The 24,853-nt window shown below is 36.6% G+C and overlaps 1 protein-coding gene across 1 annotated transcript in view; it reads left to right on the top strand.

The window, feature by feature from the left end:
- Positions 1 to 22,255, top strand: part of CABCOCO1 (ciliary associated calcium binding coiled-coil 1) — a 104,719-nt gene extending 82,464 nt beyond the window's left edge. The window contains exons 6-8 of the mRNA XM_050803066.1: positions 15,685 to 15,807; positions 16,489 to 16,629; positions 21,580 to 22,255. Of these exons, the coding sequence (XP_050659023.1) occupies positions 15,685 to 15,807; positions 16,489 to 16,629; positions 21,580 to 21,654 (339 nt within the window). The 3' untranslated portion in view covers positions 21,655 to 22,255. The remainder of the gene's footprint in view (positions 1 to 15,684; positions 15,808 to 16,488; positions 16,630 to 21,579) is intronic.
- The last annotated feature ends 2,598 nt before the right edge of the window (positions 22,256 to 24,853 follow it).

Genomic DNA, 24,853 nt, shown 5'->3' with positions numbered 1-24,853 from the left:
CATTTCGTGTTTCCTGGCTTTTAAAAATGATTACTGCCATGTAATTTACACTTTGTTCAAGGAAATGAACAAACATAGCATCATTTTAATCAGGTCATCAAGCAGCTCAGCAGCAACTCATTTGGCCTAATATATGATTAAACTTGTTTGAGCCAGGTGGTATTTCTCGTATTTCTCAGATAACCACGTACAATCTCAGTTTGTGATGAAATAAAACTAGTCCTTCAGTACATGGCACTCCTATGTTGTGCTGGCATATCAGCCCTCCTCACACTAGGAGGTGCTAGCGAGTCAGACCTATTGTCCTCAGAAAGGAGACAACATCAGCCCTGGTACTTACTGCCCTACTGTAACATAAATCAGCTTAGGCCCTACCTAAGAAAAATGACACCATACAGGTCTTAGTAAGAGAATTAACTTAAATAACACCAGCAATTCAATAAAATAAAAATAAAATATGGCAAACACTTTGCAAGCAAGTTGAAATGGTATGAGTTCATTTCCAAATGCACACTATATTCTGCAGACCTATATTTCCATTTGCTACTTTTTCCTTGAATTAATGTCTAGTCTTTTGAAAGGGTAGCAGCATTTCAGTGCTATTCCTCTGTGTATACAGTCAGTAATGTTTGTCAAGAGCTTTGGGAGGAAAGGACTACATAAATGTCAGTAGTTATTAATATTAGGATTTTTATGTCTACTATCAAATGTGTTTTTCATAATCTATGACCAGAGGTCTATTTGTATCCATCTAACTATAAACGTTTTAAGTAAAAATAACCATTGACCAAAAACAGTATTTCTTCTGTTTTTCTTTATAATCAAAGTAATATTTATCAGAAGTTAACAATTATACTCAAATTCTTCCAGAGCCAAGTTTATTTTGACATGTTTTTATATTCCAGGTCACTTAATGCCACTTATTCCTCTGGCTTTGGGTAACTATTATGAGGCATAGCTAGTTGACAAGGTCCACCTACAAACTCCACTATGCCCTCCCTGTCCTTGCTCTTCTCTTTGGCCCATCCCTAGCAGGTACATTGTTTTGCTGTCAGCTAAAATCAAGGACTCACCCAACAGTCCTCTACCCCTATGGCCCAACTGTAGCCATTTTTAAATAGTGTTACAATGAATCGTACAGGCATTTGTATCCCTGCCTTCTTTCTCGACCTTCAGACCTTAACTCTTTTGAGGCAGAAATCCTGCCTATGACATGTTTTGTGCATGGAACACACACAGATCAATTGAATTGAACCAAAATCTAAATCTTACGCAAAAAACAAGACTCTTCCTTTAAACGTGTGATGTGCTGTAGCATAAAGCTTACTGGCAGAGGGTCACAGCAAGATGGCTTTTCACTTTTTTCTCAAATGTATTTCAACTCCATTTTCTTTGAAAGACCCCAAGTGTTCTTTAAAAAGGAGAGGATGGAACAGTTGGGTTGACCTACAACTGGTTCTCTAAGACTACAGTTCAAATCTTAATTCGAATTAAAAACCAAGATGGATTTGAGGGCCTCTTACCACAAACCCTATCTGCTAATGCATTTTTTTAGGATCACACAAATTCCCATGTTTATCATGTACTCATAAAAACCAGAATAGGTCAACATATATTGGCTGAGTTACACAAAGAAGTCTACAAAATATAGGCCTATGCTCTTCCTGGCTCTGGTCAGCAACATTAGCCCTTCACTTTTATATGCACTAAATTTTACTCTAGTTTTAATAATAATCACAATAAATATAATAATAAAATCATGTTTATATAAGAGGTTCATCTTGTTTAAAATGCACTGAAAATCATGGTGCTTTATAGGACACAATATATGCTCTCCTTGGTGATTTAAAGGTGATAACTTCATGTGATTCACTACCACCTAGTTCTGAACTTTCATAATATAATGACTCATTATGATTTTTACATTTCTTAGGGAACCAGCTTGGTTAAAAACCTTGCAGTTGTTTTTACTGGGGTCATCTGAACTATGGTTTCCAGAATGTTCATGAAAAAGACATGCTTATATATTCTGAACCACTGTAATCTATCATGGCTGGTGCTTGGTCTGCGGATTATGAGTTTACAGTGTCAGCCCAGTGAATTAAAGCTTTGCTGTATATCAGCTTGCCACACAATTATTTCCAGTTCATATCATATAAATCATCACTCTTCACATGACAATCAGTAATTTCCATCTCGTGTTCTAACTATCCATGTTTTGTCTTAATGGTTCTGTCTGATTCTGCACCTAGGATGGTGTGACATGACTAGTACTAATAGCTTAGAAAATAAATTTCACTGTCACTAGAGCCTATTTAAGGAATATTCTTTGTTCTCACTCTTTTTTGTAAAGCTGTTTTGTATATGTTGAAATAATAGGAAATGAATTTAAATAGAAACACTTCTCATGTCTTATCTCTGCAAAAAAAAAAAAAAAAACATAATTTACAATAAATTAGCACAGCAGTTGTTAGTGTAGCTCAGCTTTATTTTGCAATTCTCACACCTAAGCTCACAAGATGACACTTTTTCTGATAAGGTAATCTTTATAAGGTAGTTCTGTAGGTGATTAAATCTGACAGATGCTAGTGAGATGGTGAAGTTCAGAGATATAACAGTAAACGCTTTAAAAAAATTCTTGTAAAAATAATAAAATGTCTTATGATCTACCAATAGAAAAATCAATCTGACAAAAGAATAAATTAGTTATAATGCTGCATTTCTGTGTCTAAAACCAAAATAAAATTATTTACCAATAAGTAGATAAATATACTAATTATAACAAAATACACTGCAAGGAAACTGGTATTTTTCAGATAAAGAATTCGTGTAGTAACATTGCTTTCCCAGTCATTTCTTAGTATTTACACAGCATTGTTGAGTAGAATGAGAATAATAAGCTTCTAACACAAACAGAAGCCAAAGAAACAGAGTGTGTCATTTCATAACATTTTGATAGTCTATCTGTTCTTCAAAACATACCTTGAACACCAGATCTTTCAAAGGTACAACCTTCATCTTTTCCTGGGGCAATGACGATAATCAGTGGGTTGGTGTTTCCAATGATACTAGCAATCTGAAATATGTTAAGGCTTAATTGTAGATTGTATAATTAGATTAAGCCAATTAATGCTATGGCTTGGTTTTGCAATGCTCCTTTATTATTTGAATGTTTTTAGCCCTGGTTTCTTATTTCTAGCAGAGTTTCCCAACAGTAGCTCATTGTCCTTGCTTGTTTTTGATTACTTAAACCATGTTAGCTTTGCTAGAGTCGATTGATACTTCAATCTGTTGAAGTGCTATGTTGCAGAACGTGCTGTTTTCTGATTTTCTTATATAAATATTAGTTGCCTAATGTACAGAGTTAATTTATAAATACTGGAAAGTTCCCTGGATCAAGTAAATTAACATACTGGGCCAGATTCATTGGCTTCATTAGCAAATCTTCACATCAAGGCTGTCTTCATACAAGTGTGAAAACCAGAAGGACCCTTCTAAGGTTTTCTTGGCGGGAATAATTCTCTCATCAGATAACAGGCTATACCCATCCTAATATTCCGGTCTTATCACCACAATCGGTTCATTCTACACAACTTCATCTAGCATGGACACTTTTTGGAAGACCATTAACATAGGAGGAATATGGAAAAGCCAAGGAGCAGGATTGGACACCCAGCTGAGGAGCAGCCTGATGTATAGGTTGTATTGGGGAGGTGAAGTGGGGGGAGATACAGGAGAAAAACAAAACCCTAAAATTTGGCACTATTAATCAAGAGACTCTATAAAGGGGACAATCGCAATATATAGTGACTTACTGACCATATAAAACTACAATTATTTCCTACATTTAATTCTTCAGTAAGTATTTATTTATTTTCCCACTATTTCTTAGCTACCTGCCAGGCAGTGAAGTTAGGAACAAAACAGACCAAGTCCCTGCCCTCGGAGAGCTTTGTTTAGCATTGTTGTAGACATAAATATGTGACGTGGAAATTTAAAAAACAAAAAGCCTCACGCTTTTAAGCTTTTTCTACATGCCAGGCACTGTGTGAGTACCTTTCACATATTGATTTAGTCCTCTGAAGAAAACACGCAGTGGGTAACCACCGTTATGGCCATTTTCTAGGCAAGGAAACTGTGACCCTTGCTGGAGAACTGTGAATGAACATGAATCCTCAGAGAGCTGCAGTTATGCCTTTGACTGGTGACAATGGCAGTGTTCTGACCTAGCAGATGATACAGCTTTTTTGGTGTTCGAGTTTTAAAACAGTATTTGTGCCGTAAGATGGCATTCTCTGTTTCCCACTCAAAGAAAATAAATTATTCAAACCGTGAAAATAGGTGCCTAAAATCCATAGGGCCGAAGCAGCATTCTAGGCCCTGTGGGACAATTGTTGAGAAAACGCCAATGCACCCCTGGGTCTCTGTTAGAAGAGTTACTTGGTACAGCTGTATAATTCCTTTTATGAAATGGATGGGTCTGATCAGGAATCAGAGCCGCGGGATGGACAATGAGACTCATCCACAACAGAACTAATATCTTATTCACCCAGGTTTGACTTTAAAATTATATCAGCCATGAAAATTATTTCACTGCCTTCTGTCGTGAACAATCGGACTATATTTAATTTTAATCATTTGTATGTAAAAATAATAAAAGCCACCAAAATAGTCTATAGTCAATTTTCTGATAAAGTAAATTTGTTTTTTCCCCATTTGTGATTTAAATGGCCTCCAGAAAGTTTTTTTGGAAGTAAGTGTTAATTAAAAATATGGAAATGGATTTAAAGCACATTACAGCGCACAGTGGAAGAATAATCACAGGGGCTCGGGTCACATGACCATCCTCATTTCTCTATGTATTTTTTAACTGTCTAGGTTATTGGTTGTTTTTCTGCATGCCTGTTCCTAGAGAAAACTGTGATTCCAGTAAAAACAGTAATTACACTTATAACAAATAGGACAAATTGCCATTTGAGCAGGAACATGCAGTTTTAGTGGCCAAAAGCAAACTGATGTCCCTATGCTTTCCTGTTTACACAAATGAATTAAGTGTGTTCTCAGCTTTCTTTATACATGCAATGCTTTTTATATCTTGCCATCTTTAAAACCTATTCAACCCCTCATTCCTGACTTTCACTGACTTATTTTGGAACAATGCACTGTAGTTGGTGCCAACACGATGTAAAACCAGTGAACAAATTCTCTTTCTGAATTTACCAGAGAATGCTCGCTTTCACAGCTCTAGTATATACATGTCATTTTACTTTTCTGAACCTGTATTTCCTCATTTATAAACTAGAGATAAACATTTTTTGGAATCCATAATGAACTACTGGGGTTCCCCTTCCCGCTAGGTGCATGGGTTTCAGAGTCAGATAGATCCGGGTTCAAGTTCTGAAAGAATTCTCCATTTTTTAGTTGTGGGGCATTGGCCAAGTTATTTAACTTCTTTGAGCTTTTGGCTCTTAATCAAAAAAATGAAGTCAATAAAACCTTTCCTCCAAATGCAGTATGACTTTTTATACTATTTATAAAGTGCTTTCTAACCAGCCCAATGCCAGACACAGAGTAAGTTCTCAATAAATGAGAGCTGCTTTTTTTTTTTTTTTCATCATCACACTTTATTTTCCCGAATGGTGGCCAGCACTGCCCTTAGGGCCTCCCCATTGCACACCTCCAGTGGGTACCTTTCACATTGTATTGTAAGTGGGGGACCAGAGGAGGCTCATGGAAAGCGATGTGAATCATGGCCCCTAGAGTCAGGCAACTTGTCAGCCCTCCTAGAAATTCACTTCCTGATGTTACTTTCATCAGGAGCTAAGTGAGGGGTGTGTTATCTCTGAAGAACTCTTTATTATTTTAAACTACACTGTGTCTATAAAACGGTTTAATTATAAGTCAGTTAAAAATAACTATCAGGCCAGGCACAGTGGCTCATGCCTATAATCTCAGCACTTTGGGAAGCCAAGGCAGGTGGATCACCTGAGGTCAGGAGTTCAAGACCAGCCTGGCCAACACGTTGAAACACTGTCTCTACTAAAAATACAAAAATTATCTTAGTGTGATGGCAGGCACCTGTAATCCCAGGTACTTGAGAGAGAAGAATTGCTTGAACCTGGGAAGTGGAGGTTGCAGTGAACCGAAATCGTGCCACTGGACTCCAGCCTGGGTGACAGAGCAGGACTCTGTTTCAAAAAAAAAATGATAACAAGAACTATCAATGAAGTCAAATCAGTGAGAATCTGTTTGGTTGTTTAGAATTCTGCTAATCAAACAAATACTGTAGGGCTCCACTGATACGAAATACAGACAGTTGCACCTGATGCAACAATACAATGACTAGGTTTGCTTCTCCAAGTGTTAACCATTTTTCAAGACAAATATTTAAAGTGATCTGTAGCTGGTCTAACAAACTAGGCAGCCCCGAAGATTTTTAAGTGAATGGACACTCTGATGAAATACTCAACATCCAATGACTGCCCCCTGTGTACAAAGACCTGAGCTAGGTAGGGGTCCTTAAGTTGAATATGACGTGTCCCACGTCCTTGAGTTATTTCCACACAATGGCAAGAGATCACTCTACCTGGCTGTCACTCAAGGCCAATGTGACAAATACTATGAAGTGGAATAAGCAAGAAACTCTGAGAGCACAAGGGTGATGAGGAGAAACGTCGCAGAGGTGATTGAGCTGGGTGAGAAGTCCAGATGGATGAGATGGGCTGGCAGGATGTGGGGGAAAAGCGTCCCCAGCAGAGGGAGCAGCACAGGCAAGACGCAGCTGAGACCGCAGCTTCCTCCACGCCTTGCTTTGCTTTGCTCTGTTTTGCTTTGCCTTTTTTTTTTTTTCTTATTCTTTCTTTTTTTTTTTTTTTTTTTTTTTTCCCATATAACAATTATGGAGCATCCACTCTGCTGCAGGCACTGGGCAAGCAGGAAAAGAGTGAGTAGTCTAGTACAGCTGGAGCTCAAGATCTGTGAAGGCAAGAACATGGAGCTGAAGGCTTCAAAAAAATAGAAGGGCGCAAGTGGGACCTGCATCAGTAGGTGCCCCCAATGAGTTTTATGGCTGACTTAATGTTAGGGACGAGTGAGAGGGCTGAAGACAGCTGCAAGGCTTTGAGTCCAGTAACTGAGAAGCTGGTGATGCCACCAAAAGATAAAGGAACTGGAGGAGGAGCGGGTTTGGGGAAGGTAATTAAGGAAAAATAAATGGACAAGCTTCAGCCTGTCAGTGATTCCAGTAAGCACTAAATGTGTAATCCAAATATTCTTCTACATCGTGACAGAAAAAATACTGAATCTGGGGATCTACACAGGCAAGCAACTTTGAGTTTTGTCTAAATAGAGAAAAAGCCACTTGAAATTTAGTAACATAAGATGTAACATCTGTAGCTGGACTAGAGATGACCTAGTCCAACTCCCTAATTTTACAAACAAAGAAACCACATCTCAGACTGAGCAGCAGAGCCAATCCAGAACTCTGACTACACATTTAAGGGGAAAAAAAATCCACATTTTTAGAACATTCAAATCTGGAATAAAGATACCACCTAGATTTTTCAGAGCTGCTGCTATTTCAGTTTGTTTATTTTTAACTAAACTAGTGTGATTCGCAGATTGTAGGTGAGAGGTCTCTTTTGAGAACATGTATTGCTATGTACACCTTTGTCCACAAAATCAGTTTTGTAGTTAATTTCTGAGATTTCAGATTTCATGAAAAGCCAGAGAAACTTAGAGTACCTAGACCCATTCTTTATAAGGGAAGACATGCTTCTTTAGGTCACTGAAATAATGATATTTGCCATGTATGGAATAAAAAGCTGCCTTGCCTAGGAGGAAGGACTTGGGTGCTCACTGAAAGTGTCCTGTTTCTAGAATGCCAAGCACATACAACTAATTGGCAGTAGTTTCCTCCCAAGCAAGAAAATCCTGCCTGCTGACCAGAGAAAAGTGCCTAATACGGTTAAAGAATCACTAAATGAGACTTTTTTAAAAAAACGAAAAAAAAAAAAAGGGTAGGGGCTAGGGAGAGCTAAGCAGAGAGGGAAATATTGAGAACTGTAACATGTTTCCTGGTAATAATTTATGAGCCTACTGGAGAAAAAAGAAACACACAAACTATGAATAAAATATCTAAACGTAAACATCATGCTTTCTGCAAATTTTCTTTAGTTAAAAATTAAGGCTGAGGTTGACTAAAGTAAATGACTACATTTTCATGGTCTCTTATTTCCTTGATGCTAAGGGTTACCAACTGATTTACAACTTCCTGTGTTGTTTTTTAAATCTATATTTGTCAGCATATTTTTAATGTCAGATTACTTAAAATAGACATCTTGGCTCTAAGAGGTCAGAAATAATAATATTAGGTTGACTTCTCTGAAGATTTCATAGCACTTTACAAACATTCTAATTTAGCACCAAAAACTTTTTATTTCTAACTGAATATGGTTTTAAGAAGTTTCGCCCCCACCTTTCAATTGCAGACTTCGGGACTGAAGTGCAGTTCAATCAGTATGCTTTGAAGTTAAGTAAATTACATGATAGCTTTATCCAAATAGTTTCAGCCTCCTCCTCCTATTCAGGTAGTTTCAACTGTCAACATAACAGGAAGTGCATGAAAAAAAGAAAGACTCGAACCAAGGACCTAGCATTCTTCCATTGTAGTTTCTTTCTGTTCTAACCATTATAATTTATTATCTCATATGATTTCTGCAAATTATAGGTGCTTATTCAAAAAGAGTATAATATGAGAGCCTTGAAATAGCTTCATCTTCTTGTAAGCTATCATAATGTGTAATGAAAATGCAATCTCCATAAAATAAAATTTTAAAATATTAAAAACCTCAATTTTAAATAGAATACTCTAGAAGAAACCAAACAAAAATCCATGCTTAGAATTGTTTGAAATATTTTATACTGAGTTCAAGGGTATGCCTTTTAGAGTATAACCTAGTAAGCTAAACAAATATACTCTGAGTGGCTTCTAAAAAATATTTTGAAAAGCATTAGATTTTTTAAACTATTTATAATGGCACCATACTTTTCCATCTCTCACCCTGAGGAAGTTGCAAGGTAAGGTCAATCTAAGAATCAAAAGTACAATGCTGAATTTAGTAGTTGAGCTCCAGTATTTCATTTTCACAAGAGAGACGTGTTGAAAGTTTGCCCTATAAGCCCTGACTCTTTACTTTTGACAAAATTTGTTAAAGGCAATCTTTTAAAAATGAATGCAATCAGGGCAACCACAGGCCATATTTGAAGCTGAAAAACAAAAGATAAAGAGAGTGATAAATTGGGTGGGGGAAGGGGAGAGGCAGATTCTCTAATTGGAAAGTTAGATGTAAACACTCTCCTTTTCTAAATAGGTGTCTTGCCCTACTCCTGATCATGCTACATATCTACCTCATTATGTCATTCTATCTAGGCCTCAAAAGAGAAATTGTTTGGGACCAAGGAACTCTTCAAATAACATGGTATTGAATATATGTTTGATATTTTAAAGACTGTCACTATATGGAAACACAGTGATGGCATGTCCTCGTTAACAAATTCTTCCCAGTTAATTGGGCTGCTTGGGCAATGTTAACAATTACATATAAAAATAGCATGGACCAGCGTCCTCAATATGGCTACTCTAGTCTGTCTTTCAATGATGGCATTAGAAAGATGATCCTTTCAATAATAACAGTAATTATAAGTAATAATAATAATACACCTTGAGGTTTAATAATGCTTTCCCTTTGAAGAACTCCCAGTATTTTCATCCACATTATCTAGTTTGTGCTTGAAACAATTCGATGAAGTAGCCAGGTAGCAATTATCATTATCCTCCTTTTACAGATAAATAAACTGAGGCCTAGGGTTGTTCTTAGCATCCCACAGTTAGGAATAGAGCCAAGTCTAAAGCCTATAATTCCGTGATCTATCTTCCAGATTATTGCATCTTTAGAAAATATCTGGGTATCTGAAGCACTGCTCTATCCCTCAGGAAATGTTTACACCACGGCCAGATCAAAACATCTTTTCCTTTTAAATTGCATTTACACTACAAGAAGATGCTCCTTTTCTGGTTCATGAAAGAGGATTTTATTGTCTGAGGTCATTAAAATAGGAATACTCAGATTTCTTTCCAAATTGTCATATTGGCCTTAAGCAGGAGTACACTTAAAAATTCAAAAGATATCTAAAATACTCTGGAATCAGTTACTTTAATTATCTAACTTTTTAAAAATTATTATTTGAAGCCCAAGCGAAACAAGATCAAATCAAGAGATAAATAAAAATGGACACAAGGTGTTAACTGGAGTGTCCTAGCCAGATTGCAAATTGGTTTACCGTGGCCTGCCAACTTAAATTTCTCCCTGCAGCTTCAGCTGGAATGGGTAATCTTCATTTCCTGTCCTAACTTGTTGTACTGTGTTACCGTTCACTGTTTAGGTGATTAGCATGTGTGGATCTGATGGTCTCAAAGCTCTATTAAGTTATAAATGTTCAAACTACCAGTATGCTGTGGATAAAAATAGAACTTGCTATTAGATGTCTATTCATACTCTGCAGAAGCCTGGCAACATTTTGAACCTTTTCAAAATGTAAATACTGCATATTAAGCATAGGAAAGAAAATTAATGTGCTGCATTTGCAAATTTATTTCCAAGTCAAAAATGCAAAGGAGGAGGAGGACTCTTGTTAGTAGAATTGATATTCTACATTTACAGAGTATATTAAGAAGATTGTAATGGCCCTATCACAAAAGAAAAATACTTTAAAAATGGATTAATTAGTTTCTCTGATAATGTTGGCTTTTGAATTTCCTCTTTTCATTTAAAATTTATGGCCTCAGTATGACATTACTAGAGTTTATTGCATTTTGCAGGTGGCATTCATATGTTGTTGCTTTATGTGCCATATATTGTGGGCAATGGATTGCAAGTTTTTGTTAAAAATTTCCAGAACCACACAAGTACTTCTTAATTAGACTTGCAAATGAGTAATGCCTTTCTTCAAGGGGGGGAAATCGTTAAAACATTACAGGAATTTCTGTGCTTTTTTTTCCCTTAGTTAATAGTCAGGAAAGTTTGCAGTAAAGTTTACTTTTTGAAACTTTGACATTTTATAGTAAGTTCTGATTTACATATGAAGTCATCATCTGACAATTCCAAACAAATGTCTTTACAAAGCAAACCAGTATTTTGTCTATGTGCCTGTGTCTCAAAAAAGCTTGAGCAGATTTATCTTGCTTTCTGCTATTCAAAATAGTGGAAAGATGTAATCTTAACTGCATATTTAATATCTTAAAAATTTAATAATAGATTTTAATAATTTAATAATTACCCCCTTAGTCATAGATTCCAGTGGCACAACCACTACACACAAATCACTATACTTTCTCCAAACAAGCATTACTAAAGTAAAACAATACATCAGAGCTCATACTATTGATAATGTTAACACGGAAAGTAGAAAAAAGAAAGCATGAAGTGATCAAATTTTCAGATAAAATCTTTATACCACTTCTCAGACACAGTAAGATCTAGAAACAGAGTCTAATTTCTATAAGCATGTTTTTAGATCCAAACTGACCCTGTACTTAGTTCCAAGAGAGTTCAAAATTCTTAGTATTTATTCCCATGGCGGATGTCCATTTCATCTTGAATATGCAAATTTTTAAAAGATTTCTTATGATTTTATTTGGCTTGTAAATAACAACCTTGATTTTTTAAGATACATAATGCTTGGCAATGACATTTTATACTTACGAGTATTAAATTATGCCAAAAAGCCATTTACTTGATATTCTTCAAATACTATAGCACAATTCAACTTAAAGCACAATTCAACTTTAAATACCATAGCACAAGTCAGGTAAAGATGTAAACCATCTTAAATAACACTAATGCAATGTGCACGTAATGAACAATATAACTAACTTAATTTTCATGTAACAGATAACATCTGGGGGAAATGTATATTGGCAAGTTATGCAAAACTAATTTTCTAGCAACCACATCTGTAGATGTTATTTATTGTATGTTCACTTAACAGTCCATTATTCTGTTTAGAAATCTATTCTCTTCTTTATTAGAGCTTTTAATGTACTCACCTTAGTTCAAATGGTCTGCTCATTATCAGAAAAAATATAAATGGCATTCACATGGAACAACGTGATTGTTTTTATTATATCCATTTGTGTTCAAGCATTCAAAAATGGCAAGAGAAACACATTTATTGCTTTACATTCGAAGTAATATTTAGGGGGTATTTGAAAGTCAAGCAAAACCAATCATTTGGCCAAATGGATGTATGTGTATAATCAGAAACTCCTGATTTTTAATCTCAGCATTAGGCCTCAGGCAACTCACTTAAAGGCCTTCCCTTTGTTTCCTGATCTGAAGATTATGAGTGCTATTCTCATATAGAAAAAGGGAGGTTGCTAAATCAGAGTACCAAATAGGAGTGTTTTTTTAATAAACATTCTTGATCCTTTTCTGTTTTTATTTTTCCAGATTTAAGAGGTAACATATTAGACTTTTGAGGGGAAAAAAATGAGACAATTACAATTCTGCAGGAATGTATAAAAATAGTTATAAAACTAGCTTTATTTAATTTGCTTCAACTATTCATAGACTTGAGGAAATTATAACGTTCTTTCAGAAAATCTAACTTAATAAAGCTGACCATGTCTCTCTGTTTTTAAATAGATTTTATTACAGAACCAGCGATGTTGTAAAACATGAGGTTTTGTTAAAAAAAAATACAAAGGCCTAATTGTATTTTTTAAAGAAACTATTGCATCAGACGGTTTCATTTAAACATAGTTTCTGGCTCTGGGCTCTCACCACAATTATTGATTCTAATTTTCCTTAAACTTGCTTTTTAAAAAGGCTACCATTTTTAATGTGAAAAAAATCACTGTGATGCTTCTGGGCATTATGTTTATTTCAAACCATATATTTGACAATGTACTTTATTATTATTAATGAAAAGACTTTATATTTACCCTCTTCTGAAATTGGGACATTTCTTTCCCTTGCAGTATCTCACTAACACAGCTAAGCGTAATTCTTCATAAAAAAGAAAAACAGAGCTAGGGTTTGGTTCACTAATAGTATGCAAAACACCCTGAAGAAATTCTCACCCCCTAGTTTCTGTGCACCAATTAAATCAAATTAATAGTTATGTGGGCTACACTCATAAAAATGAGGGCAAAGAAAAGCTCAACTCTCAGTCAGAACTTCAGGTTCTTGGGAGTTTCACTCCACCAAAAAAATGATGATGTGGAAGCTGGGAAGTTCCAAGTTTCCAAGTGTGTGCCCAGTACACACACACACACACACACACACACACACACACACACACACGGTGCCAAAGACCAGGAAACTGGGTAGTTGGTGAGTCATTCAGATGAGCCTTATAAAGAAATCCAGAGCACAGGGATGTGAGAGAAAGAAATGAGAGAATTGGACACAAATACCTGCTTACATTTAAGTGTATAATCTGATGGGGAAATGGGTACAAGTAGAAAAGGGCCGATGGTAGAATCTGCTACTACCAGGCCGGAGAGGCAACCTATTGAGAACTTCCACAGGGTGTGAGGTCAAGTGAGCAGAAAGGCCTAGCCTGTGTATGGCCAAGCTCAGCAACAAGACAGATATGGTGACAGTAGACCAGAGAAAATTCTACTGCCTTAAAAACAACACTTTTACCTTGCAGATTATCTCAGTGCCTGCAGTAAATTCAGTAAACTCCATTCAATTCCTTTCTCTCTTCTTTTTGCCATCTCACTCATCCCCACCACCCCCACTCCTGTTCCTCAGTGTATATTAAAGTCTATACCACTAAGTAAATACCTCATCATCTTCCCTTGTCTCTGATTCCCATGTGCAGCTTATTTATTTTACCTATAATGTTTCAGAGGCCACTAAAATATGTTTAGCTGTCTCCTTTTCCTAGCTTGGTAAGATAAAGAGCAATAGAAGGTAAAGGAAGGATGAAAAACAAGAGTGCTGAAAAAAGGTACAAATCATTTTGTGGGAAGATGAAATTCTTGTATGCCCCATTTACGAAAAATGCAATGGCTCGTGGAAGTGCATAAGAGAAAAGAACCGTTCTGATATGTTTTCTAAATATTCTATTTTGATTAACATTTAGTTGACTTAAGATAAACAATCTGGAATGATGTCACCTAACAGAATAAAAATTAAGTGCTTGATAATAGCAGTAATTTCCAAATATGGCAACTTAATGACATATTACAGTTTACTGAAAACCACAAAGGACAAGAAGTCAGCACACCAGAGTTTAACTCCCAGCCCTGTCAAGAAGTAATTATTTGACCTTAGGCCAATCATTTAACCTCTTGGTTTCCAAATCTTTTTGCCTATAAAGTTAGGACACGTTGGGGCTTCTATATATTTACACTAAGCAGCAACTTTGTATAAAATCAAGTTAAAATTAATAATATTAATTCAATGCAAAACACATAAGCATTTGTAAGACCAAAAATAAAACTTAGCTGCCAGTACATTCCAAAACCTATCTAAATCAAAAACATTAATATTTAAATGGTGACATGTAACATACAAATTCATTTGAAATATCGTGGAGACATTAAAAATGAATTCATGATTATTTCATTGGTTTTTCTTTTTCAGGCTTCACAGGATGATAATTATTTGGCGAATTTATGCATTTTCAAATTTTTGTCTTCAAACTTACATTTGAAGCTCTAATCTTGGGGCCTGACTTTGTCAGCATACTGTGGGTGACTTCATCTCTGGGCCACAATAACAGGCTCCTATAAAGTAAAACAATTTATCAATGTAGTAGGCGTGAAAACGAGAACCCTCAAGTGGGCATGTCTCTACAGATCAACTGGGATGGGAATTCAAATTATAACCAAAATATTGCTTATTAAACATGGAATTAGAACAACACCTAATTAAATGAATCAAATGTTTAATGTGATGAATACCCTCATCTCCCCTTTCCCTCCCCTGAGACAGAGTGAGATGGGCACTGCCAAAGTTGGCTTCCTTGACTCTCCTTTCCCTTCATTTCCAGTGTTAACCAACCATCAGCCTCCTTCTGAGCGGCACGCTGCTGCTAAAGAATTCTTCAATGCTCATAGTGAAGTCTTGCCTTGCCCTCTGTGTGTTTGGCAAATCTCCTCCCTGGTCTACTGGCTTCATATATTAACCTTTGCAGCCCTTATCGTCTTCATCACCAAGTTCTTGATGGCCACTTCAGCAGCTACATTCTGCCGAGTCATAGCAGTCCCCATCAGGATGTCATTAAGTGTATTAAACACCTAATCCTCTGCCAGAACTAGAGAAGATACACATAGCATCTAAAACTTGGTTCTCCACCTACAGAGGGCTTATAGTCAGGAGAAAGGGGATACTGAAGCACAAAACAGTTAAGATCGAGGAGATACTACATGAAATCGTAAACCACAGAGTATAGAAAGGGAATGAGACAGTGGGCAAACAGTGTTAATTTTGAGAAATGGAGCTCAAAAAGCACTAGAGAACCAAGAGGGCAATGGCATCAAAAATTCAAAGGAGGTGGCACTTGAAAGATAACAGACTTGGAACTATGGTACATATGTAACGGAACTGACCGAAACTGTGGTTGCTCACCAAAGGCTGTGTCATAATTCAACTTTTTTCTTCCCATCAGCAAGTGATAGAGGTTGTCAAGTCTGCATGTAGCCCTTTCCCAAATCCTCTGGAAGAAGGAATCTCATCTGATATTTATTCAACATTCATAGAGCCCCCCACAACATTGGATACAGAAATGAAGGTATGTTTCTTTTTGTCTTTTCATTCACCCTACCTCATCATTATATTCTCTTGGGGTGGGAGGAAACGAACTAAAGGTTTTCTTCACTTTCTTTGCCTCTGATTTTTCCCAACCAAATACAAATATTTCTCGAAGTGTCAATTCAAAGATGAGACCGCTGATGGTAGTTCAGCAATTTTAATCCTTTGCACCCCACCCTTCCTAATCTCCACCTTCACTTTCCCCTAGGCACCACGTTGATACCATGACTTGATCTGTCATAATCCTTATGAATGGGAATATAAATGCAGAGTAACATCAAATCAAAATCTCCCTCCAGATTGACATTGTTTCTGCTAGAAAAGTATCCAATAGAAATTTGAGGTTCAAGTGAGAACACATGGACACAGGGAGGGGAACAACGCACATGTGGGCCAGTTGGAGGGTGGACAAGGAAGGGAAGGGAGAACATCAGGACAAATAGCTAATGCATGCGGGCCTTAAAACCTAGATGACAGATTGACAGGTGCAGCAAACCACCATGGTACTCGTATACTTATGTAACAAACCTACACATTTTGCACTTGTATCCTGGAACTTAAAGTAAAATAAAATAAATTTAAAACAAGAAGTTTTACATTCCATATAAATCACCGAATGCTCTAGAAATCACCTGAGTGTTGTTTACCTTCAATATTCTAGGGGTTGGATCAAGAACAAAGTCCTGAGGAGTCTCAGCCAGAAACTGACACTTCAAACATGGATCCTTTAGTTGGGTTCACCATTGAAGATGTAAAATCAGTGCTGGATCAAGTCACAGATGACATTTTAATCAGCATTCAGGTACTCAGTATTGATAGTATGCTCACTTACTTTATTACTGGTTAATTAGCCAACCTTAACTTTAATGTCTATAAACACTTCCCACACGGCCAGCACGAGTGATGCTTATGATGAAGTTCAATTTAACAGCTTCACGTAATTCTCAGTTGCGTCATCAGAGATTCAGTAAGATCACAAAATAGATTTTCCAACAGCATCTAGTGTGGTGCATGTTATCAGTTAACAAAATCAACGACAAAATCCAAAAAATAACATGGTAAAGGCTTTATATCTTGTCAAACTGTAAATGTTGCTCATGCAAAAGGAATTGGAGTGCATTTCTAAATGGTAAACACTGAAGATCAAACCTTAATCCTTAGCTAAGTGTTCTCCCCAAATTTCTAAAGACTTTCAGATCTTTGAACTGCCTCTCAGACAGTTTGTTCCTTTTCACCTATCATTAATGGCTAAGCAGTTTACACCAATAACTACACGAACATAGTGATGGCAGCAGCCATATGAATAGCAGCTGCCAATGATTTATTAACTGGCTTAGGTTTATGCTTAGTTCTTTCTCATTCTGTTCAAAAAACAAACAGCCATTTCTACCCCAACTCAAAGACTTACAGGAATTCACATAATTTTTCGGGCCAAATGATTAAATAAGTAAAATGCACATTCTGAGTACACTTGCAATTTCTTTAGAAATGACTATAAATCAGGAGGGCAACCTAGTGCATATTTAAAATATTAATGCACCTCAGGAGAAGATTTAGTTGTCATCTGAACATGAGACCATATATTAAAAGCCCACTGTATTAACAACTAATTTAAAAAGAGCACAAGATTAGCTTGGCATAAACATACCTTGTTACTTGTTTAATCATCAAATGTTATTGCACTATTTACACGAACATTTAATGATTTGGTGCCAACAGGCTCAGCCAAAGTCCTCAGCTTAATAAGGGGTGTTTAGTGTTTACCAGAAATAGTGGAAGAACACGTTTTACACAAAGCTTTATTGTTAACAATCCCATGAATGTAATAACTGGTTATTGTGTAGAAGGGCAGAGTGCAGTTGAATTAAGCTGAGTTCAGAACATATCTCCTTTTTAGATTTGATAACATTTCATCTAAATATAGTTTATGTATAATCATGGCTCTGGGCTCCTTTGCAATCCTGCAGCTCTGAAATTATTGCCGAGGAACTACTAGACAGTAACTGAATTGTTTGCAGGCCCAAAAAATCGAAAACGTCTTTACCAAAGCTGTCTTCCATGCAGTGAACAGTATGTTTTTAACTCTTCATTGAAATTATTTTCAATATTACAGTCTACAGCATTTATACCACTACTCTGTATGATAGCTGTGTGTCTGTATGTCATCTTCCCATTGGCCTGAAGCCATCCTGGAGGTTCAATAGCTTGCTCACCTAAATGTAATTAAGCACGGAGAGGACATGGACCAGAGGACAGGGATGCAGATCCGCTAGGTGCCACAATCATTTCCATAGTAAGTGGATTTGTAGATATCAGCCTGGGCCAAATTACTGCCAATTTTTCAATGAAACAGCATGATGATGTGGAATTATACAATGGCTCGAGATGGCAAACCCCTTTATGTATTTTTTCTCGGTAATCCTAGTAAACTCCATGTGAGTGAGGCAGGCACTTCCCCTGATAAATTGAAAAATGGGACACAGAAAGACTTAAGTTATTTGTGCAGAGTTCCCAGGGTCGACAACTGATGAAAGACCCTGAATGAGAGCTGTGACCTGGGTTCTAGTTCTAATTCCAGTGCTATCCACAAAAACCACATAACTTCTAATATCACAACCAGACTACTTTGGATGTTAATACTCCCGTGGTGTGGCACTTTTTCCGTGTTTACCCTTGCGTCTTGGTCAGATTCCAAGTTGGGTAATTACTCTCTGCTTACCTAAATTCCTCCTCCTATTTTAGATGTATAGGTTATTTTCCACTTCTAAAACCTGCCCTTCCAGTGTTCCTTGCTCTAAGAACTGCCATATCCCGTTTCAAAGGTAGCTATGTGTCAGTGGTCAGTGTATATATGCCATTTGAATACATTGACCTGCTGTAGGAACATTTAATGAATTACTGCTTGTGAGATGTTTTAAATTTTCCCACAGTTTTTTTTCTCCTCCTTTGTGTAAAGGTCATACTGTTATTACAATTTTTGCAAAAAAAAAAAAAACTGGCAGTAAATAATTCATGTTTTAAGTACAGTTTTTTTCAAAACTCCTTTTCTATGTGGTTTCAGGCATATTTGACCTTCTCTAATACAGAAATTTCTGAAAATGTAGTATGAATCCATAAGTTTTTTATGTTAATTCACTTATTTTCCCATTGACTCATTTTATGGTTTTAGAGATTTATTAAGAATGAAGTTATCTTGGCCCTGGGATGTTAATTAAAATTATACTGAATAGAGCAAACATTTTAAGCCTGTATAGTTTAGGTATTTTAATTTTAAAGATACATTCAAAATGAAATTATTTTGGCCCTGAGTTGTGTAATAAAAATTATACCCAATGGAGCAAACTTAAATATATTTAAAGAACTACATTTCAGAGAAATATGAATGCTAACACTAAATTCTTACATTACATGTTGGCTGTTGGCCCTGTCTAAGCAATAGGGTAAAATAATGTAAAAACTTTGAGGGAAGTTTGCCATCTTGGGACGCTAGATGTTTTTAGGTCAACTTGAATTTTCCAGGTTAGAAAAGCTGAGCGTGAGATCATCTCAAAAAAGTGGTCAATGAGAGACTACTGAACCTATTTTTTTTTTCCTTAAAAAAAAAAAAAAAAAGTAGAACCAGACCCAACCACAGTGTTTGCACGATTGTTTGTCTGTTCAGCAAGGTTCGAAGAATGATAAAGAAAAGTGGCTAATGGCAGCCTGTTCTTGACTAGAAGTAGAGCCTTTAGATCCAAACTCCGCTGGTTGTGACTGAACTAAAGTACTAAGCACTAAAGTCTGGAGATCTGAAACATTATTCACCTTTGTCAGTATGCCACTCTTTTAGGTGCACCTTCATGAACCTTTTCCCAAGGCCTACACTTGTTTTGATAATTTCTGTCTCAGTAAAATACCAGAAAGGCCTCCAAGTGAATGTAAAATCTCTATGTAGTAGTGAAACAGAAACTGGTAGATGATAAGCACATTAATCCTTAGCTGAAAAGAAATGAGATTACTGGTGGGCATAGAGGGACATTAATTGAAAGTGGGAAGAATCAATTGTTTGAGTGGAGCAATTCTTCCCAATCCCTTGAAATTGTGGTAAAATTATTTCAAACCGTTTTAATCCCTATGTGGTCCAATATGTTGTATGCCATAAATTTATTTTAATGAGGCAGGAGTAACAGATTTTTAAGTATTTCATGACATCATAACAATGAAAGATAACATTGGTGAAGTATATCACAAAATTGGAAGTTGGAATTACGAATCCAAAAACTAAAGTGTGATGTTAACATAATCCTATTCCCCTACTTAATTTTTAAGGTAAGAGCTAAAATCCAGGTGGTGAAGTGAGTTACCTAAGGCGACATAGCTGAACTAGTACCTAGATCGTCCCAGTCCGAGACCAGTGCTCCTTTCGACCCTACCTAAAATCATGCGTAGATGATGATTTCTTTAGAGTCAGTACACCCTAAAGAAAAAGTTCCTCTGTGACCTGGAGGGCAGTTCCATCCCTCCTTGCCTCCTCCACCCAACCACCAAGAAAGGAAAAGATAAGAAACCAGAGGCCAGAGCTTGATCCCAAGGTTTACTAAAGCTTGAATCAGAAAAGACTCATACTTGTGAGAATTCTGAACCCAGAATTGTTGGCACATATATGATCTTTCCAGAAATATCATATCTTACTGTGAGATGAGATCACATCTCATCAGATAAGGCAGCATGGACATTTCAAAACTATCTGTTATAGTTACCCTCTTGTAAATAAATATGAAAAATTATATCTGGGCTTAAAACAGTATTTGATTTTTTTAAATGTCTTCTATTTAAATTAAAATAATGAAAGGTTTGCAAAGTACAGTTACCCTGAAGCCCTCAAATAATGTTACAGCTATTAGAAATGTAACTTTTTGAGTTTATTAACACAGAAGTGTATAAGCTACTCCTTATACAGTGGTAGACATTTTTTAAATCACCTAAACAAGAACAAAAACACCAATTTTGCCACGTCAACCACCACTGGTTTTTCTGTACCTAATTTTATTATCCCTTGTGAAAAAGGGAAGACATTTCCAGGGCTACTAATGTTTAGATAATGTGAAAGTATTTATGGAATTGTGCAGGTAGCAATATGAGTCCACAGAAGATCACTGCCAGAGGCAAAATGCTATCACCACCTCGGCAATCACAAAACCTGAGAGTAATTGCTTACTTTTTTTTACCAAAACTATACCACAAAGTGGCATCATTCCAAGAGTTCTAATGTATGATGAATACTCTTAATTATGGGAATTGTTCTAATTGTAAGATTATTTGTGTTGTTTTTTCGCAACAGAAGCTTCCTGGGATCTCATTTAGAATGTATTACACAGAAGACACAGACATCCATTGCAGATGGGTGGAGGGACCCACAGCACTGCAATAACTGAGCCCAAAGCAGTTATTCTGATTCGGTGCTTATTGGTAAAGTCTGTCTGAAAATACAGATAAATTATCCTATCTTCCAACACAAGGCTATGTGAAAAATGGCCGTCCAAATACCACTTCCTGTTCATAGCAGACATGCTATACATTGGAAATGTGCAGAGAAATATGATAAAGTGTTATCACATCACTACAGGCTGAAACACAGCTATGTCTGCAAAACAGGAAGGTGTGTGAGGGATAATGTCTGTCTTTAGGCACTATAGTATGTCAAAACCACAAAGACAATGTGCAGCAAAAGATAGCTCCATCATAACCACGTTTTTTATGATTGTCTTCACAGACCGAGATAAACGAAAAACTGCAAATACAGGAAGAGGCCTTTAACGCACGAATAGAAAAATTGAAAAAGGCCTGAGGACTCGGTACAAGGAGAGTGATGCTAAACTTCACAGAAACAAACAAAACCAGTCAGAATAATAGACTCTCTGGAGCGTCGTATCTCCGTCACTTAGTTGTGAAAGGAAAACCAAGCCCCAGTTTTTATTTTCCTAAGTAATTAGGAAAGTATTGGTCCCAATTTTGCTATCTCCCATCCCATAACAGCCTCTGAATTTATTGTACCAAGTGTAATAAGAATATTTTGTATACAAGAGTTTGGAGAATTATATATAAAAATACAATTACTTTTATGATAGTCCTTTGACGTTTTGACTAATAAATGCTATTCATCTTCAAGAAGAATGAAGCCAACTTTTTAAATAACCAGAAATAAAGAAAAATGATAATAACTTTATCCATTTTGACCCAAATGAACTGCCACATTACTGGAACACTGTGAAAAGATACCAGTACCACACTACTGAGGATAAAATTTGTTAAACAATAGTAATTCAAGTGCATATGCAAGGGTTTTTTGTTTTTTTATTTTTTACTGAAATCATTTGTTTTTCTTATTTAAACGTTTCAGTGTGAAACCAATTTTCTGAAATTATATAATGCAGTTTGAAGCACTTTAATTTATTCTGTACTGTATTTGTTATTTCTAATCTTGTTACTCTCCCAGGAGAATACATGACCTATATAAAAAGAAGCAATGTATAAATGGTTATTAAAGACCAACCTATATATAGATTGTAAAAATCTTAAATACAAATCAAACTCATAGAGTTCCCAAAATTAACCATTATATTGCAGTGGAATGATTTTTTTTAAAATCTCAAGTCTTTAAATACCTTTATTAAAATATAATTTCAAAAGAAAAAATATCAACTTGCCAGCTGATTGTCCCCAGTTGGACAAATTAATTAATTACTACCAAATTCTTTTCCAAAGTTCTTATACATCAGAGTATGCTGGAATGGAGAGCAGTTTCCTCAAAAATTTTCTAGGTTATACAGTACTTTGATAGGGGTGACACTTGATTGAATATCAGCTTTAACCCTACTTTCTCCATCAGTTCAAAGAAACTGCCCAAAATATATTCACTGGGGGCACAGGCAGATCTGACAGCATTTGGTAATTTTCTAACTACACTGATCAGCGAAGTAAGAGTACCTTTTAAGGTAAAACAATGTTTATTGTTCCTGCAGTTCCAAGACTAAAAGGCCTGGAGATGTGTTTCTTCTCTGAGCTGTCCTTCCTAAATGAAAACGTTGATGGCTGCAGATCAGTAGGAGGGCTCATGAAGTCTGGATTCCATCAGGCGGTGTTTTCTCCAGAACAAACTGAAACTGGGGAGACTGCAAATGTGGAATAAAGGAGCTTCCAGAAATCACCAAAAACAGCTTCACGTGCAATCGTTGGCACAGAATAGACCTGCATCTCCAATAAAGAGTGCTTATCTGAGCAAGGATATCAGTCAGAAGTATCAGGACTCTAAGACTGAACCAAAATAGCACTAGGATCCCTAAACACCATATAGAGACAATATATGTAAGCATGCCTAAAGCTGTGGTCTCTAGACTGAGACTCCCACAGTGTGATACTGGCTTCACACTGGTGAGTGTGTGACCTTGGACAGGCTACTCAACTTCTATTTGCTCATCTGTTAATTGGAAGTAATACTTTTTTTGAAGTGGTTATGAGGACTCAATATGCCGCTGCCCATCCCTAATACCCATTGCCCAGTTGCTTGATTAGACTGTCTGCCAGAATTCCGAGCCTTCTCTTTCTCTCCACTGGCACCTGTGGGGCAGCATGTCCTCTCCCTCTGTTGAAGTCATCCCATGGTAGCCACCCTGCCACTCTGCTCTCCTGTATTTTCCATGGTGGAGAAGCCCAGGGATCTCTCTGGCAACCCAACTTGAAGATATAATAATAATAGGAGTAAGAGCAACCACAACTTGCAAAAGTATTTTTTGCCCATTCAAACAATTGGATACATGCATAAGTGGTCTTTTTTTAATATTGCTCTTTACATTCCTTTTCAGCAAGTAATATATCGGAGAGAGAATTTCCTATCAGTACATTTTAGCAACCACGTAATATTTCATTTTATCAATTTCATGATTTTTTGATGGGTCCTCCTGCTGAACTTTTTGGTTTCCAGCAGTTTGTTATCGCCATGCTGCATGGCCACCCTTGCGCACACATCTTTGTGAATGTGTATGATTATACCTGTAGGACAAAACTCTAAAGGTGGAATTCCTAGGTCCAATTGTATGTGCATTCCAATATTCTTAGATATTGTCAAAGATATTTCACCATTTTGTATGCCCACCAACAGTGTGTAAGAATACCTCTTTCTCGGCCGGGCGCGGTGGCTCAAGCCTGTAATCCCAGCACTTTGGGAGGCCGAGACGGGCGGATCATGAGGTCAGGAGATCGAGACCATCCTGGCTAACCCAGTGAAACTCCGTCTCTACTAAAAAATACAAAAAACTAGCCGGGCGAGGTGGCGGGCGCCTGTAGTCCCAGCTACTCGGGAGGCTGAGGCAGGAGAATGGCGTGAACCCGGGAGGCGGAGCTTGCAGTGAGCTGAGATCCGGCCACTGCACTCCAGCCTGGGCGACAGAGCGAGACTCCGTCTCAAAAAAAAAAAAAAAGAATACCTCTTTCTCTACATTTTACCAACAACATACATTAGTCAATTTTTTGTCTTTGATATTCTGATAGAAAATAATGTCACACTATTGCTTTAATTTGCTTTTATTGTTTTACACCACATGGGTTGAATACCTTTTCATATATTTATAAGAAAATATATATATATTCATTTAACATATATAATGTGTGATAATAATATATATATTATTATATATATTAATATATATAATATATATATTATTATCTGAGAGAGAGATGATAGATAGATAGATAGATAGATAGATAGATAGATAGATAGATAGATAGATACTATTAGTCTTTAATCGTTAGCCTCATTTTATAGTTATGGAGCCTGAAGCTTAGAGGGATTACTAACCTAAACAGAGTTACACATTTAATGATTGGTGGGACGGGGCTTCCAAACTGAGTCTGACCTACTTTACAGATGACGAAACTGGAATACAGAGAAAGTTTAGGTAACTCTCCATGATCATACTGCCTGCAGGTGGTAGAATTAAGTTTGGAACTTGGGCCAGTATGATCACAAAACCCAAGTGCTTAACCTTTAT

The sequence above is a fragment of the Macaca thibetana genome, chromosome 9, assembly GCF_024542745.1.
Source record: "Macaca thibetana thibetana isolate TM-01 chromosome 9, ASM2454274v1, whole genome shotgun sequence".
Classification (NCBI taxonomy): domain Eukaryota; kingdom Metazoa; phylum Chordata; class Mammalia; order Primates; family Cercopithecidae; genus Macaca; species Macaca thibetana.
This window is presented reverse-complemented; position numbering and strand designations above follow the sequence as displayed.